Raw genomic sequence first — 16,805 nt, 5'->3', positions numbered from 1 at the left:
GCCCCCCTTTAAAGTGGAATCGGCATTCGGTGCCGCTTTATAAAGGCAGTGGCATTGTTGAACATTGTCAAACAGGTAATGCACAGTGTCGGCATGTTCACTGCCTGATGCATATTAGTTGTGTCTCAATTCGCAGGTTGCATTTGTCGACTGCATACATCATCAAGGATCCATCATTTCAGAAAACTAGCCATTATAAAATTGACGATTCCCTGTGTGGAAATTTCGTAAATTGTTCTAATTTCTTTGGAATGCAATGGATACTTTAGTCTTCGAAATGAGACACAGCAATTGCAGAAAAAATGGCATGATCTGGTGGAACTCACCAGTTTCAATCTGACTGGTTTGCTTCTACGCAACTTAAAGGGTTAGTTCACCCAAAAATGAAATTTCTGTCATTAATTACTCACCCTCATGTCGTTCCACACCCGTAAGACCTTCGTTCACCTTTGGAACACATTAAAATATTTTTGATGAAATCCGAGGGTTTCTGAACCACACTTAGGCAGCAATCATTGCACGTCATTGCACCTTTTGAGGTCCAGAAAGGTAGTAAAAACATTGTTAAAATAGTCCATGCGACTACAGGACAATTTTAATGATTTTAAATATTTTGGACTATTTTAACGATGTCTTTAATTCCTTTCTGGACCTCAAAAGGTGCAATGACGTTGCTGCCTATTTGTGGGTCAGAAACCGTCGGATTTCATCAAAAATATCTTAATTTGTGTTCCGAAGATGAATGAAGGTCTTACGGGTGTGGAATGACATGAGGGTGAGTAATTAATGACAGAAATTTCATTTTTGGGTGAACCAACCCTTTAAGGATTCAAGGTGGACAGGTTTGGACTATAGTTGGTCATCTTCAGATGCGTTCGGGCAATGTTGCTTGGGCACTTTCCCATTGAGAATGAGCAACAAATTTAAATCTAGATACTTTAGATCAGTCATAGGCAATTTTTTGAGATCCTCCAATCAGAATGCTAGCAGCCGATCACGTGACTGGCTTGGAGATTTCAGAAAAAATTAAAACAAGATGGCGGTCTCTCAGCGGCAGTGGATCGAAGAAAAGGAGAGTGAACTTATATCTTTTTATGCTAGTAAGTTGTCATGTGTCAACCCAAAACAGGGAATTTACCTCATTTAATGCTTAAAATACCCAATTTAATGTGCGTTGGCTGTAATTTAGCCATCGAATGTTTTCAGTTTTCAATACTAAAAAGACATGTTCTGTTTAAAGTCTCTAGTGGCGTAGGCTGTAGGGAGTATGGCATGTGAATGTAGCTTTTGACGCGATCAACACAGGTTCGAATCTGCCTTTTGCCAAACTCGCTCTTCTCTCTTTTCCTATCGCAAATCAGACCGGAAAGGCAATTATTATAAATAATAAAAATGAAGAAAATATTTAAAAAGTTGAAATAAAGTGCCTAACAAGTGTTTATAATTAAGTATTTATTGGGTTGGCAATAGATTTGCTCCTCTCTGATTGGTTGCTGCCAAATGTCCGTTGTCTCATCAGGTTGCCCGTTGACGGCAACATTGCCCAGCAACACTGTTCAAAAAGTTGCCATGTGTATCATCACCTTAAGTAGGTGTTCGTATTAGTTGCATTATCCAGCTAATTATGAGGCAGAAAACATGAGCTACACTGTCTGCAATACCATTCACCGCATTGTGCCGTTGCGTATTAGCAAGTTAAATTTGAATCAACTTTTGCTTTAAATTGCCAATTCTCATTGAAAAAAATGTGGAAAGTGACCGGAAGCAGGGGCGTCGCTGGGGGAAATGTGGGAGTACAGAAAACCCAGAGATCACAATGTTCCCCTTCTTGTTAACCGAACAAGGGGGCCAGAAAATCTAGCGACTCCACTGACCAGAAGTCAAAGTTGTCTATACAAGCAATCAGTCTTAAGAGTGTGGAAAGAGGAGACATCTTTGGACCAAGTGATTCTCCTATGTCAGAATATGTTGCAGAAGAAGTTCAAATATCATTTAATATTCTAAAATAACTTTTTTTGCACATGATGAAAGCATTGTGCTATCCCTCTACATCTTGTGACACAACATCCTCAGTGAATGTCAGTGACTTCACAGAATTCTCAGAGCATGCAATCACCTTAAGTGGCCAATTCTTGGCCAGAATAAGCTATGATGTAGACCAGACTTTACGCTGATAACCAAAGGTCTGGCTACGTGAGCCTATCTAGTATGTGACTTCTGTAATGAGGCTTGAGTTGCTACTGGAATTGAATCTTCCCAACAAATTATATTATTGTGATTATGAAATTAAACTCATCTTTCCCTGGTTGGTAAGACCACCCTCTGCTCCTGTACAGGGCACGAGAGCACCAGCAGCTGGGGCAAAATGAGGCATAGAGAGTGTGTGTGTGTGATTTGAGACAGTCTGGGTGAACAGCAGGAATGTCAGCAACCCTCAGGGTCACAGCGCACATTTAACTGCTCCGCTCAGCACACACACTTCCATTTAATGGACCTTAATATTTCTAATCTATCACGTCATTCCCTGCTGACATTTCTCTCCTCTTTGTATTCCCTTCTCTCGGGAGAGAAAAATGAAGAAAAAAAAGAAAAGGGCCAGAGTTGGTGCTCCACTCGCCTCTAGCCGTGCTAATTTGAATTGACATGATATTAAGGTTTAATTAGGGGCTAAATTCCACTGCATTAAAGATTTGGAGTTGGGTTTGGCCGTATTTAACAGCTTTGCTCGGCTCGCTCCGGCACAGTTCACATCCAAAGTGAAGCGTGGAAACACTTTCTGACATTCGTGGGTTGCCACCGGAAAGCAAGGGTGGGGGCGGTGGTGGGGCCGATAATAGATTAAAAGCTTGATTAAAATCCTATTACAACTCAAATGATATTTTGGGAATGTTCCGTTTCCCCTGGGACCACTGACAAGCAAGGTCGAGACTCATTAGAGGAAGAGCGGCGTGTGTGTTTAATAGAGATCCAGTGCTGGAGAATAATAAGCTCTTTAAAACAATAGCTAATGTAGTTGCATGTGATCATGCTCTTGCCGATGCTGGAAAAGACAAGATGTACGTTTCGTAATTATAATCGACAACTATGAATTTCATATATTTAAAACAAAAAGTTTATTCTACGTACATAATGAAGGAATGTCTAAATCCAATCTAGTATTATTTTCATTCTTCCTTGGTCTGTACTACGAAAATGAATAAGGATGGATGAACAGGGTCAAGTCTTAAAAATGACAATAAAGCACCATAAAGGTGACCAATATGACTTATACTACATTACAAGTTTTCTGAAGTCATACGATTGATTTGTGACAAACAAAAGTCTTTGTTTACCAAAAATCTCGCCCTCCACCATTTCTCTCAAATCCTATTCGTGCCTCCACATTACAAAATGTATTTAATGTAACTCTGGTATGAAAAACGCAACTTCCAATGGAATTAGACTAGTTGTTATTGCACATCTCCATTTATATCTGTTGGCTGGAGAAAGCCATATGGGTTTGGAAAGACAGTTTGACTGAACTATTCCTTTAAGATTCAACAAATAGAAGTAGTCATTAAGCAGTTCACTTATTACAGGTTCAGTCCCCATTATGTAACCTCAAGTGTCAAGCGTCTTGATCGAGGGTCCATAAATGAACCCCTACTTGGTTCAAACCTACACCCTTTTGGCCTCCAGCCTGAATCTTTAACCACTAGTCTGCATCTGAGAAACAGAAATAGGTGGGCTTGTCATCCAGAATTTACGTGATCTGTCTCAAAGGAGACACCAGCTGTGATATTTCTTCAGTGAGAAACCCATTCTGACACATTCCCCAAGACAGCAGGTGTGTCTCCCTCTGTCTGTCTGAAATCGAGCACACTGGCGATACTCTCATAAGCATCCTGACAGACAGATAGTGTGTCTGACAGGAAATGCCCTGCAGATGAAAGAGGAATGAGGCAGCAAACACTGCGTGCCCCTGTGTACAGCGACCCTCATGTCATGTATCATTTGTACTGTGCCACTCATTAGCATTTGCACCATCATTAGATGATTAAGGCCCTGATATACTCACGGCGAAGTTCTTTTTTGCTCTTTGTTTAAGGGTAAAACAAAGTTCAGAATACACGTGCAGCGATATACTGTTATCGAACATCTGACGCCACCCAAACCGCTGAGAGCGACGTTTAGATGAATATGTAAATATGTGCTGCAAGCTTTCCTCTCAGTAACAAAATTAACACAACAAAAATGAGAAAATAGCAAGCATTTTTTTATAGAAATCCTAAGAAAAGCATCAGATCATAACAACATGGGTATGTTAGCAGGAGCTCTGCAAATCAGCACTCCAGTAAAGTCACACCACGTTCATTTATATGCAAACTTTTCTTGAGAGTTTGCTTTGGCAAGCCATTTCGAACTCCCAAAACGAACATCGTTTTGGCCTGATTTTGTTCGAAATGACATCAAATCAGTTCATTCTTTGATTTCGTTATATTGGGGCCATTAGGGGACGACATTTTAGGCCATTCTGCCACCCTTTTGTGCACCAATATGCACAGGCTATAGCAGGGCTCGTCAACTGGCAGCCCGCGGGGCCAAATATGGCCCGCCAATCATCTTCATCCAGCCCGTGGCACCCCAATCTCCTCCTCCTCTTTTCCTGATGGTGCGGCTAAATTTGGATAGATACCATGGCCACAGTGGCGCATGCATACTCACCTGAGAAACGTTTTCAGTGCGAATATTTCAGCAGTTATTATGCGCGTCCCGTATTTCTGTCGACTTTCTTTTCCGTGAATTGGCTAAACGCGCTTGCATAACGTTATGAAACCATTTGGATTCGTTCGGACCGCTTTGTCACCGAATCATCTGTAGATATTTGTCAGCCAGTAACAACAAATACAGAACAAATAGCGCGGTTTTCATGCGTTTCACTATTTTATTTTGAACTACGCAGCACGGCCCAGTGGATAATGGAACGAAAAGTGAGATTAACGACACAAACCTCTCGTTTACAAACTACAAATCACTCGATGATTAAACTAGTTTTAAATCAGATGAAACGGCCTCAAAATTCCCAACCAGACTGATGAGGAAAACAGGAGAAATGTGCCATGAATGAAGATAGAAGCCTTTTAAATCCCAAAATCACCACCCTTACAAACATTTACCATGAATGAACTGTAGTAAATTACCATGGTTTGTGTAAATGTGGAATATTTATATTGAAAACTATGTTATAGCCATTTATATTGCAATATGTGGGTAGGGGAATATATAATTCATGTCTTTGTTAAGGTGTCGTTTGTACCTGTGTTTGGGCGTTTTTTTTTTTTTTTTATAGGCCTATATAATATATAATAATATAATATCATTAGACAGTGGTAGTGAGTAGCCATGTATGGTTTTGGTTACCAAGTGAGAATATTTTCATTGAAGCCTAATAATTAATAAAATAATTTTTACCAATAAGACCCCCCTCACCTCAACTTTTTGATTTGATAATCCGGCCCTCGAATGAAACTACTTGAAGAGCCCTGGACTATAGGTTTACAAGGTCACGTTTTCAAGTCAAATATCAAGTCTCAAATTCTGTTTTGGTCTCAAATACCAGACCTCAATGACTTTCATTCTTCTGTGGAACTCAAAAGGAAAAATTTTGAAGAATGCACAATAAAAAGGTAAAAATTTTACCCCAAAGCACCACAAAAGTATCATAAAAGTAGTCTATATGACATCTGTGCTGTATACCCAGACTTTTAAAGCCATCATCTTGTCACGTTCATGAATGAGAGTTCTGAGTCAAATGACTTGGTTGATTTGGTTAAGCAAATAATTTCCTAACAATTTGCAAGATATCTTTACGTGACCACCGTCAGCATGAAAAACTAAACAAGATGGAATAGACTTTTATCAAGTGCTCATCTAGATACATCCAGTTTGGCCTTCAGATTCAGGTTTCCATCTCTGGTCACACTCCACACACCAGTATACACTACTTAGCTCTAAAACTGTCTCTCTTTAAAGTTTTCAATGCATATGCTGCAAACAGCAGAAAAACTGGGCAAAGGCTTGAATGTTTCATCTAAGTGTCCATATGTCGTAATGCTGCGCTCGTGGTGTGTCCTGATGCTCTGGGTTAGTGAAGTGAGACAGGCATATGTCAGCTGTACGGCACAACTGAGATAAACTTCACTCACTGTTAGAAACTGTACAGCAGTTTGTGAGCCTCGGTTTGCAAAAAAAAGAAATGCGTTGTTAGTACTGATGGTTTGAATCTAGGAATATAGGAAATATATAGGAAAATTAGGAAATATAGATATTGGAAATATAGGAAATATAGATATTGGATTTGAAATTCATTAAAGCGTAAGCTGCGGTCACAATAGACCGAGTATGCTAAATTTGTAAGGACACTGCAGCATTCGTAATATCATGCCACGTTCCGCTGCGTCTTTTTTAAAAACACAATTCAGCATATAACGCATCCAAAATGTAAAAATATGCAATATACTTGACTATACTGAAATGTTGCAATCCTGCATATTTAAAGTTCTCATTCTTTTAATTGAGCTAAGAAGTCACAAGGTGACCCATCAATCTTCTATTGCTCACAAGTCTTTGTGTGAAGCAAATTTTCAAGTCAGAGTTCATTAAACTCTGGAATGCAGTGGAATTCATATGAAGTTGGGTCTCCTGTCAACTGAATTCACATGTGCATTAATTGAAGTCAATGGAACAAAAAGTTAATGTGACCATCTCTTTAGTTCACTCAAAAATGAAAATTATGTCATTTCCTCGTTCTGTAATCATTTACTTGTTTAAGGGTGTCTTCAGATCCATAGATTGCTTGCTTTGTTCCGAAACAGGGACTTAATTAGTTACAATATTGCATTTTCCTCTTGGTTCGGTTCGTTTTCACAAGGCAACATTTCAAAGCATACCAAAATGTGTTTATGCAAGTCACATGCGAATAAAACTGTTCTCTTATTGGTCAGAGTTTCCACTGCATCATCCATCAAGATGATTGACAAGTTCGCTCCACAAGCTTATTGTGGCTTATTTGTAGCCGTTGACACACAATTAAAGACTATATTCCCGCATTATTATGTAGCGCAAGCGCAAAAGATGCAAATGCAATGGTCAAACACGTCCATTTAGTACACATTTACATAGAAAAACAAATGAAAAATATTGCAGTAGAATGAATAAAATGTCTTCTGTGTGAATGGCCCCTGAGATTTTAATTTATTTTTGAAACACATGAAAATATTTTAATGAAACTTGAGTGATTTCTGTCTCTCCATTGTAAGTCGATTCACCCAAAACTTTGCCAGTTCAAAAAGTTCATAAAGAAATCCAATGTTTATTATACAGCTATGTGGAGCTGGATTTTGGACCAATGGGATTCCATTGTGGGCGGAGCTACCCATTACGGGGTAAAAAGAAGAAACCACACAACTTGGTAAATGTGTGTTTATGAGCGTGTATGTGTGTGGTGTCTGAGTCTTGACTTGATGAATGAGTGGAGGAAGTGAAGGGAAGTGAGGATAGCAGGATGTCAGATGGATAGGAAGTCTGAATGACGGGAAATCAGAATCAGGAGCGTGTGTGTGTGTGTGTGTGTGAGAGAGAGAAAGGTCTAGCATGACTCATGTATGTGTGCTATGCATGGACCCACAGACATGCTCAGCTTGAATGAATATAAACTCAGCCTGTGTGAAGGTGTGTAAGTGTGTGTGTCTGGTCTTTAGGAGGTCCTCAGCTCCTGCCAGGAGCGCTGCAGAGCTCATTCATCTTACGGTCCCAGTGCAGCAGAGCATTCACTCCCACTGACAGCACAACACCCTCTCTCTGTCTCTCATGCGTGACTCAATCAACCCACACACACACTGCACTGTACGCCACTCATTACAACCAACAGCTGTCTCTACAGCCCACACACACACACATCTGCATGCAGGAATACTCACACACGCTGCTATCTCCTGTCAAACATCTCATTCATTAAGCTTTTCGGTGCACTTCGAAGTCAAACTTTCCATGTCAGGCGTTACATATTCAGAGGAAAACTCATCTCCAAAATGCTAGGGGGTTGTGGGTGGTTTTCATGGCATTGTTATTTAGTTGGTAAGGTGTTCTGAGTGTTTTCTAGCATGTCCCATTGGCCAAAAGTCAAGAGTCTATACTCAAGTCTCTATGATATTCTGGGATTGTTGTGAGATTTTTAGGGCCCTATGAAATGGGTTTCATTTTTTCCCAAAATTCAGTGTTTGATTTAATGGTTTAAGGATGTCTAATCAATTGAAATCATAAAACTTTAACAATTTAATAAATTATCCTTTTTTTGTCGCTTTAATTTTCTGGATTCTGTGATTCATTACATTTTATGATGTACAATTTAATTAATCTTAAAAAATGTGAACAATTCCTTTCAATTTTTGCCACACACAGTCTTGTTTACTGCTTAAATTGCTGAAAATCCTGTGATATTTTGTAAATACTGTTTTAATACTGTATTATTGTTTTTAATTTTAGAAGCACATTCTACTGTACAATAGTAATATATTTCCATCACAATTTCAAATTAAATCAAACTTTCTCTGGAGATGAAGCTCATGTGGTCCTCGTAGATGCTGAAAACACTAAAGCTACTTTTCACACATTTCTTTATTTTGCCACTCCAATGTCTGATTACATAGAGAAAAACTGATACACAGGTGTGAAAGTGTTGACATGAGTGCGAGCGCGTGTCTGTGTTGAGTGTTGCTCAGGGCTCAGTGACGAGTGAATTCAGCGGCCCAACATAATTAGCTGCGTCTCATCAACTCCTGTGTAACCTGACAGCACTGGAATCAATCAGATACCCGAGTCGCATGTGCAAGTTCTTCACATATAACAAGTTCAACTATGATACGACAGCGGAAAAATGTGTTTTCCCTCATAATTGTTGGCGTTATATTATCAGGTAATACCTACATTCATTTAATTTACACTGTACTCTTCACATACATGACCAAAGCAGTAAATAGTTATCAAAAACTTTTCTTTTAAAACAAATTTTTAGTTTATATAACAACGTCCAACAGTGAATATAAATGCAATGCAGGAGATTTTTTTTTTCTACCATGAATGTATTTCTAACACCTCCAAATTAAAACAATGAGAACAAAAAGAAAAAGAAAAGAAAAGAAATTCACATTCACACTATCATGGATTTTTGTCTTTATAACACTTTAAATGAAGGTCCAACTCTCACCATTAAATAACTATTAACTACAACTTTTGCCTCAAACTCCTAATCACTGCTTATTAATAGTTAGTAAGGTAGTTGTTAAGTTTAGGTATTGTAGGGTTAAGGGATGTAGAATATGATCAAGCAGAATAAGGCATTAATATGTGCTATAAGTACTAATAAACAGCCAATATCCGAGTAATATCCATGCTTGCTAATAAGCAACTAGTTAAAGGTGCCATATGTAATATTTTTGGCCAGTGTTAAATATTTTGTTCACTTGAGTACTTAAAATATTGGGACGTGTGAGGAGTCGCCTGTCAATTGCGTCATACCCGCGTTACCCTCGGTTTCCGGCTTTATTTTGTAGTAACCATAGAAACACCAAAGACGCTTTAATATATTACATGTTTTAATAGACAAGGGAACAACTGTTTTGATATATTTATAGACAGAAAACTAATTGTTGTTATATAGCTCAACACGTTTAGTCTTATTGTTTAAATCTAATTTTCTTGATTTTTTGCAAGTACCATGCTTTACCATGGTAAACACTATTGTCAAGTAGCTAACATAGCATAATCAGATGCAGCTTTATTTTTAGTAACAGTAATACAAAATTTTCTCCATCATACAATACATTTTAAAATTAATTGCATGTAATTTATCAACACAAGCCATCCAGCATTTAATATGATATTGTAAAATCGATCTATCTTACTGCAGTGTGTAACAGTGTCTCACAGCAGCCGCCGAGCGAACGCACAGAATAACGTTATATCATAATTTTCACATCAACACTCTCAAATGTATCTAATATGATAAACAGAGCTGTGTTACCTCATACTCATGACCGGAAAAGCAGAAGCGGCGCTGGCAACTGTGGCATAATAAAAGTCCCGCTGCTCGTGAGGCGTGTGTTGATCAATCGCTCCAGCTCCTTGTTCAGCTCCCACAACACTCGCTCCTGCTCGACTTCATACTACAGTAACGTTAATAATCTCATCCATGAACATGATTTCTTCCCGAGTCCTATCCTAATTCTTTTGCACCGTCCGCTGAGGTGGAGACCACATGTCCCAAGATTCCGTTCTCAAACTTGGTGTCATCAAGCTACTCCTTTGTTTTGAATAGGCTTCTAGCGACCTCTAGCGGACAAAATTCTTACATACTGTACCTTTAATAGTGAGAATTGGACCCTAAACTAAAAAAAAGTGTTAGCCAGTTTTGTCTAACACACTTTTCAGGTGTATTTATTTATACATTGTTGGAATAAAACAGCTGACTCATATTTTTTTAGGCTAGCTAGAATTGAATGTTTCCTAAAAAAAAAAAAATCCTAAATTATTACTTTTCACTTGTTTTGGTGTAATTTGTTGGGGTGTGACGAGGCAGTTAGCTCACGAGACAAGACACAAGACTGAAATCACTAGAATGAGACAAGATTTTTACACAGTGTTTCTAAGAAATCCTCAACAACGAAATAAATGACTAGAAAAATTGTTTGCAGGTGCATTTGAAATGTTTTAACTAATCGTCTTGTAATGAATGTCATTTCAGTTCTGCTTTCTGAATATGAATTATATCAAAGACTATAGAATAACACAAGGCGTGTCACTCGTATTGTTTTGAATGGGAGAAAGTGTAACGCGCAATATGGCGGAATAAGTCCCCGCCTTCTAAAGCCAAGAGCCAATCGCCGACTGGTAAAGTCATCGCGTCACTTCAGCGGCCGTTAGAATCACCGGTTTCTATAGAAACAGTCAGACGCGCGCCTCCGAAGAGACGCGCATTTAGGTCTGCGCATGCGCATTAGCTTGATCCAGCCTGAAAAAAATAGTTTTTTTTGTCATGATTCGAGCGTTTAGAAACTAAATGTACGAGTCGGTTGTTGTTAGATTTCATTGGTGATTTCAAATATGAAATTTAATCGTAAGGTTGGCGAACAGTTTTGGAGAATCTGATGTTTCCCCATTCAAAGAGATAGGAGCTGCATGATGCCCAGGATGCCCGAGAGGCGTTTCAAAGATGGCCGCCGAGTGAAATGACTTGTCTTAAAGGGACTTTGATTATATGCAGTAAAAGACAACAATATTGAAGCACTGTAAAAGGCTTCTCTCCTGAATGATTTCATACGAGTCTCTTCAGACCTTAGAACTGTAAATGATTAATGAGCTTCTACAACTTTTGACCTCCTAACTGAACTCCTTTACACAAATTGATCATAGAAATAAAAAAAAAGTATAAACAAAAATGAATAATGTTTTCTATTAGTCTTATTAAATGCAAATAATAAGTGCAACCATAATCAAAGTACTCAAATATATTATGGTCTCCGCAGATAGAGACCAAATTTTTCTTTCAAGCATGACACAGAGTTGAGAGATGGTTACAACTACACAGCCCAGCCTAATATAGCTTTCATATTGGGAGATATTTGCATGCATCAGGGAGCCGCTTTCAAAAATGCAGGGTATTGAAATCACATTTTCTACTAGATAAGACATTTGTCAGACGCTTAGGCTCTGTTGTGCAACGAATCCTCCACCATGGTCTTGTCAGTCATCTCGTCACTTACTCTCGTCATGTGATCAGTGAACTGATTCCTGCTGCACTATGTACGACTCTGCAGCTTGTGTTGGATGAGCTGGATGGGATTGAAGCGACTGTTATTCAACTTAATTAAATGTTTTTTTTTTTTTTTTTCTAAAAAGCAAAAGACAGTGGAGGCATAATGTAAATGTAGCGGTGGCATATTCTATCCTAATTTCACCCTCACTCTGGCATAGCAATATCACAAGTCAGCTTTTCACCTTGACGAGAAATCTCGTCACACCCCTAGTAATTTGTGTCAAAATCATTTTCATACAATAAATATTGTATTTTTGTTTTTTAAAATGTATCAATACTTGTGAATCAGCCCCTGGAGTTTAAAAAAATATATATTTAAGAGAATACTTAAATAAAGCCATCCCTCTATAATATTATTATTATGTAATAACCATTTTATAAAAGCAGTATTGCGAACACAGTCACAGGTAAAGCGCTTCTGTTGTGTGGCGTGCCTAACAGTGACTATATTCCCACTATAGCACGGCCTCTGGTACATTATTACTTAAATATGACCCCTTTGAGTAATTAATGAACTGAATGAATTGTGTGTGGTTGCAGATGATCCACGGCGCTCTTCGTCAGAAACGCACGAGAGCCAAATGAACATCGGCGAGTGGCGATATCAGAGCGCCTCCCGTCAGTCTCAATGAGAGTGAAGGACAGTAATTGACTTTGCACGGAGGGGCTGACAGTGGGAAGCGTGCAGCAGTACGCCGGCTAATCTCATTACGCTGATTGTCTATTTGAGAGCATTACGCTGGGATCTGACGGAATTATACATGTTGGGCTTGAACATAATGAGCGGCGTGTAATCCCCGGTAATCAAAGACTGCAGCGCCTCCTCATTCCTGCCTTAACCAGCAATAACCACCACGCAACTGATTTCACACACCACCAAAACGCAGCTCACACTGCAGCTGGTGACACGTATTAAACGGGATTGCTCTGAGAAAGAAGAAATGAGACAGATCGAACACTGGAAATAAACGATACAGAGCAAGACAGCAAAGGGTTTGCTTTTACTTGGTTTTGATGAAGTTGGTGTGAATGAAATTAAGGGGAGAAAAAAAGTGCATACTGAGCTGTTCCTGTAAATGCTGTACATGCACTGCCATCTAGTGGTCAGAGAGAATGAACAAAAACAACAGAGACATTTAAGATGGCATTTCATAAAATTAATGCCTATAAAATTGGCATTTCATTAAATTACTGCCTGTGATGTAATCCATGAACCTTAATAAATGACATATTAATGTCTAGAATTTGGCTTCATTGCTTGTGTGTTCCAGAGAAGAAAGGAAGCCATACTTTGGAATGAGACTCCGAAACTCTTAGCATCTACATAGCAACACCCTAGCAACTACCCACAACATCCTTATATCATAACTTTTGCAACTTTTTCTTCAGAATTGACATATTTATTGTTATTATTTTACGTGTATTTTTGATGAACTTTTATTTTTATATATTTTCAGCTTTCATTTTAATTTTAGTTTAAGTTTTAGTCATGCATTTTTTTCATTAACTTTATTATTATTGTTATTTAATATTTCTTATTATTATTCCATTTTAGTTTTAGTCATTTTAGTACTTAAACTTGTTTTATTCCAGTTAGCTGCCAAGGCAACATTTCTTTTCATCTAATATTTATATATTTATATCTAAAATATTATATATTATAATATAATATCTAATATTTATATTGTACATCAGGTTTATTTCAATTAACGAAAATTATTTTTAATAGAAAAAATATTTTTAATAGTTATTTATTAAAAATGTATTATTTATTTATTACAAATTTATTATTATTATTTATTACTATTAAAAAATAAACGAAAATTATTTTTAATAGTTTTAGTTAAAGTGCCCCAATAATGGATTTTTTAAAAGTTTTAAATCTGAAAGTGCACCTATTGCACACGTAGACGCCAGGGAAAATTCATTTTATTTTTTCAACAATACCACAGCAGTACAGTCTTTTTTTGTGTGTTCCCGTCAATTTACTGACGACTGCTTCTCAAACCTTTAACGCAGGATTCACAAAACGCTTAAAATATGGATCAATGCCCAGTTTATTTGGACCAGCTTGCTCCTCTGAATCTCAGCCTGTAAGTATGATTAATAACTGATGTTTATATGTTCTAGCGATCATTAAAAATTAACAGTTTTGAATGTTATGTTGTGTAACATACACCCAAGTCTGTATGCCTCCTGCTAACTGGCTAACTCACGTTTCTGTAGTTCTGCTATTCAGATGTGGGTCCAATATTGTCTAAAATGTGTCTATTAATGCAGCTTGGAGTAATGATCAAGGAGTTTATAACGTTACTGTGGGCTCGGTTCGGTCACATAACTGTAAAGTAAACTGTGTTTTTATTATTACAGTAGAGTGGAGCTCTATCTGTATTGTAATAGGATGTTAAGATGCTAGTCCGCGCTAACTAGTTGAAGTATTCTCACTGTAAACCGTAAACACCCATTGTAATGTCAAACAATGATTTAACCATTTTTTAATTTGTCAACAGTTATGACAAAAGGTCTGTGTACACATCTTGCCTAAATGTTTATCTCATGTTAAGAGGTTTTCAGCTTCGCTTGACATTCTGATACAGTTCCCACAGGTGCACCTACATAAAGTATAACAGTGATGCTGCTATCATGTCTTACATAACGCTAACTAAGGTAACACTTATCATATATAAAAACATCCTACTCCAGTCGTGATTGCGAATCAGTTTCTGGTTGATCGACTACTTCAAACGTTTCATCTTCGGACTTGGGCTCCAATTGATACAGTAAAAATCGATTCCATTTTTTCTATCCATATATTGTATACAATGTCTTGCGAATTGATAGCTGTCATTCAGTTATGGCAATGGGCACGCAGTGCGTGCAGTAGACCAAATCACTAGGGATTGGGCCATCTGACCAATCAGAGCAGTGCAGGCTCACAGAAAGGAGGGGTTTAGAGAGACTGATTCTTTGAACTGCTTCTAACGAATCGTTTAAAAATCATTGAGAACTGAGGTGAAATTAAATGTATAATATGAGAAATGAAAGTGTTTTTTGACCTTGCATGCATGTAAACCTGTTGTAGGAGACTCCCAAAACAATATTAGGAACCTTAAAAAAGGCATAATGGGGCATAAAGAGCCATAAACATCTCTTACTAGTCATGAAAATGTATTATTTGATTAAGAATATATTTTCTTGTCTCTATAACAAATCTATATTAAATATAAGTCATGTAGTCATGTCACTTTCATAATCACTTAAGCTACAGTCTCTCGCTGAAAAGTAACCAGGCACAGAGACCCATACTTGATTGTGTTCCTTATTTTCTCGCTTTGGTGACACAACGTAAAAATGTCTTTCCACATAGAGTTCCTGAGTTACGACAATCAAGTATTTTGGCTTCCAGCAAAATATCAGATAGTAAGTTACCACCAGATGGCTGACAGTCACTGATCTTGTCTTTAGAACAGCTTTTGTATCACAATGATTTAACTTTTACTCTCATTTGGCACCAATTTTTACTTCAATTTAGCACTTGGCAAGCGTTCATTTTGTACCCTGTGTACCTTATTTTATGTAGACAGTCAAACGTCAGGTGACTTACTCTGTGTGGCCCTGGAAGACGTTGACTGAGTGGATGGAAGGATCTCTGAAGTCCCACAGGCGGAAGGTGGTGTCCCTGGATGAAGTCACCACCAGACGTTGGGTGGGATGAGTACAGCAGTGGGTCAACTCTTGATCGTGACCTGCAAACACACCCACATACGTGTAAAACAGAGGTGTACGACCCGAAACCCTGTCAAAGGAAACCAACACAGTCACAAGAGCGGTGATATGTTCACCTGTGAGGGTGTGCACCAGCTCAGAGGTTTCTACATCATAGAGGTTGGCGGCTCTGTCCCAGGATGCAGTGACCACCTGCTTTCCTCCCACCAGCCAATCAGCTGCAATCACCACCCCCTGGTGGCTCTTCAAGGTCGTAGTGGCGACACGGATAGTGGGGCATTCATTAGGCCCATCTGCCTCCCCGTCGGCCTCGTCTTTATCAGAGAAGTCCACGTCATCGTCCAGCGAGGCCTAATTCAGAGAGGAAACGCACAGCTGTAATAAAGGCATGTTAAAAAAGAAGAAGAATGGATTTAAAGGGATAGTTCACCCAAAATGTAAAACTATCCCATCATTTACTCACCTTCAATCCATCCTAGGTGTATATGACGATCTTCTTTCAGATGAACACAATCGGAGAAATATTTAAAAAATATCCTGGCTCTTCTAAGCTTTATAATGGTAGTGAAGGGGAAGGGGGGGCAGATTTAAAGCCCCAAAAAAATTAATCCGTCCATTATAAAAAATAATCCACACAGCTCCAGGAGGTTAATAAAGGCCTTTTGAAGCAAAGTGATGTGATGTTGTAAGAAAAATATCCATATTTAAAACTTTATAAATTCAAATAACTAGCTTCTGGCAGACGACTGTACACCATGACCAGTGTTTTGTTTTGCTCTATCCTCTGCTCTTCTGAATTTGTCATTACGTTATGTGTCGGGTCAGAGGGTTATTCTTCCACCGCAAATCGATGCATACGGCCGTCTGCCGCTATTATTGTAAATTAAGTTCAAATATGGATATTTTTCTTACAAAAACGCATCGCTTCTCTTCAGAAAGTCTTTATTAACTCCCTGGAGCCGTATGGATTACATTTATGATGGATGGATGAATTTTTTTTCTGGCTTCAAAAGGTGTACCCCCTCCCTCTCCCAACCACTAAAAATCTTGGAGAAGCAAGGATATTTTTAAATATATTTCCGAGTCTGAAAGAAGTCATATACTCCTAGGATGGCTTGAGGGTGATAATTTACATTTTTGGGTGAACTGACTTTCACCAATAAATAAATAAAATTAAATGTGATCGCAACCATAATTACTGAACATTTTAAAGCTACACTTTGCAAAT

General features: G+C 38.2%; 1 protein-coding gene across 4 annotated transcripts in view; it reads right to left on the bottom strand.

Annotated features, from left to right (window-relative positions):
* wdr37 (WD repeat domain 37) overlaps positions 1-16,805 on the bottom strand; it is a 50,991-nt gene that overhangs the window by 5,361 nt on the left and 28,825 nt on the right. For all 4 annotated transcript variants that reach the window (XM_048174037.1, XM_048174038.1, XM_048174039.1 and 1 more), the window contains 2 exons: positions 15,694-15,928; positions 15,456-15,597 (listed from right to left, as the gene is read on the bottom strand). In XM_048174037.1, the coding sequence (XP_048029994.1) occupies positions 15,456-15,597; positions 15,694-15,928 (377 nt within the window). The remainder of the gene's footprint in view (positions 1-15,455; positions 15,598-15,693; positions 15,929-16,805) is intronic.

This window comes from Megalobrama amblycephala, linkage group LG22, assembly GCF_018812025.1.
Source record: "Megalobrama amblycephala isolate DHTTF-2021 linkage group LG22, ASM1881202v1, whole genome shotgun sequence".
Classification (NCBI taxonomy): Eukaryota; Metazoa; Chordata; class Actinopteri; order Cypriniformes; family Xenocyprididae; genus Megalobrama; species Megalobrama amblycephala.
Note: the sequence above shows the minus strand (reverse complement) of the source record. Positions and strands in the feature narration are given on the sequence as shown.